The sequence below is a fragment of the Canis lupus genome, chromosome 11 (genome assembly GCF_003254725.2).
Source record: "Canis lupus dingo isolate Sandy chromosome 11, ASM325472v2, whole genome shotgun sequence".
NCBI classification, from domain to species: domain Eukaryota; kingdom Metazoa; phylum Chordata; class Mammalia; order Carnivora; family Canidae; genus Canis; species Canis lupus.
Window position 1 is genome coordinate 53,850,318 of NC_064253.1, and position 1,913 is coordinate 53,852,230.

Consider the following 1,913-nt stretch of genomic DNA (forward strand, 5'->3'; position numbering starts at 1 on the left):
AAAGGCAGGCACTAAACCACTGAGCCACCCAAGGATCATTTGGATAATTTGATAATTTATCAAGATAATTTGTCATTTATCTTCTAATTTTATCTTTTCACCTTCTGTTACTGAGATGCACAGACTGTGTGAAGTTTGATGAGTTTTGACAAATGCATATACCTGTGTGACCCACATTTCTATCAAAATGTAGAATATTTCTATCACCCCAGATAGAAATATCTCTTTTTTTTTTGGTTTATTTTTTTATTTTTTAGTAATCTCTATATCCAACATGGGGCTCAAACTCATGACACCAAGATCAGAAGTCATATATTCTTCTGACTGAGACAGCCAGGTGCATTGACTCCTCTCACCCCTACCCCTGGAAAGTTTTATGTCCCTTCTTTTTTTTTTTTTTTTTGTGAAAAACCAAACCTCAAAAAAAACACTTTAATTCCGGCCTAACAGCGCCAGGTGCAATGTCTGGGGACAGACTCTGGGTACAATGCTGTGTGGCGACCACTCACTCACACACGGCTCTGAGAAGGCCCCTGAGGGGGACTTACCTTCAGGGGGCTGAGCCAAGGGGGGAAGGGGTGGCCCCAGAGCAGGGGGCAGGGGCAGGCAGGGGGAAAAAGGTGCTACTTCTTGGCAAAAGAGATCTTCATGGCATTGTTCTGGGTGATCTTGAAGCCCTGCAGTGCATCGCGAGCGGCCCCTGCCTGTACCTCATTGTCAAACTCCACAAAGGCAATGTCGTGCCGCCCGGGGACCAGTCGTACCTCCTTGAAGCCAGGGAACTGGTTGAAAAGCATGGACAGCATGAGCTCATTGGTCTCCTCAGGCAGGTTGGTGAGGAATAAGATGTGATTTGGTGGATTTTCTGAAAGAGGCTGGGCTGGTGGCATCTGCCCCGGCATAAGCTGCTGTGGGGGCATAGCCCCTGGTGGGATTTGTCCAGGTGCCAGGCCTGGAGGCGGGATCATGCCAGGAGGCGGCATGTAGGGAGGCTGGCCTGGCATGTGATGCATGATGCGGGGGGCTTGAGTCATTGGGGGCATACCCGGGACAGGGCCCTGGACAGCCCCCACCACAGGGGCGGCGGCCCCACCCTGCACAGCCTTCTTGGCTGCTGGGGTCTCCTGGCTTTTGGGCTTCCTCTTCTCCCGCTTGCGGTCCCGCTCCACGAAGGTACCCTTCATCTTGGCAATAATATCCGAGTCAGTCTTGGCATACTGAATGCGCATAGGCTTGTCATAGAAGGGGAAACCCTGCATGGAGCGCAGGGCATTGGTGGCGCTGCTGACCTCCTTGAAGATGACAAAGGCCTGGCCCCTCATCTTCAAGCTTCGAGATACCAGGATATCCAGGATCTGGCCAAACTGGGAGAAGATGGCATAGAGGGACTTCTTCAGCTCATCCTTCTTGATCTTCTCGTTGAGGTTGTTGATATAAATAGTGTGGTTGGGGCGGGTCTCGGGAACTGCCATGGAGAGAGGTGCCGAGGTAGAGCAACAGAGTCGCAGCTCCCGCAAGCGTCGCCTCCTGCGCTTCTGAGAGCCGACTACAAAAGCTTCCTTTATGTCCCTTCTTAATCTTCAGCCCCCACCTGCTCTGCCAGAGGCAACCACTGCTCTAATTTCTATCACCAGTCTTGCTTGTTCTAGCTTTTCATGCAAACGGAATTATGATGTATATACTTTTCTGTATCTAGCTTCTTTTACTCAATGTATTGTGTTTGGGATTTAGCCATGTTTTTATTATTGATATACTTTGTTCCTTTTTATTGCTTAGTGGTATTCCTTTTTTTAAAAGATTTATTTATTTATTTATTTATTTTTAATTTTATTTATGATAGTCACACACACAGAGAGAGAAAGAGAGAGAGAGAGAGGCAGAGACACAGGCAGAGGGAGAAGCAGGCTCCATGC

At 48.6% G+C, this 1,913-nt stretch overlaps 1 protein-coding gene across 1 annotated transcript; it reads right to left on the reverse strand.

Annotated features, from left to right (window-relative positions):
- Nucleotides 1–418: 418 nt before the first annotated feature.
- LOC112650076 (U1 small nuclear ribonucleoprotein A) lies at nucleotides 419–1,555 on the reverse strand. The gene has a single exon (XM_025432726.3). It carries the CDS (start codon nucleotides 1,470–1,472, stop codon nucleotides 624–626), a length of 849 nt encoding a protein of 282 aa, XP_025288511.1. The 5' UTR covers nucleotides 1,473–1,555; the 3' UTR covers nucleotides 419–623.
- Between the last annotated feature and the right edge of the window lie 358 nt (nucleotides 1,556–1,913).

What these genes read in the sequence shown, in the direction of transcription:
- LOC112650076 (XM_025432726.3), bottom strand. Translation starts at nt 1,472, where the DNA reads ATGGCAGTTCCCGAGACCCGCCCCAACCACACTATTTATATCAACAAC.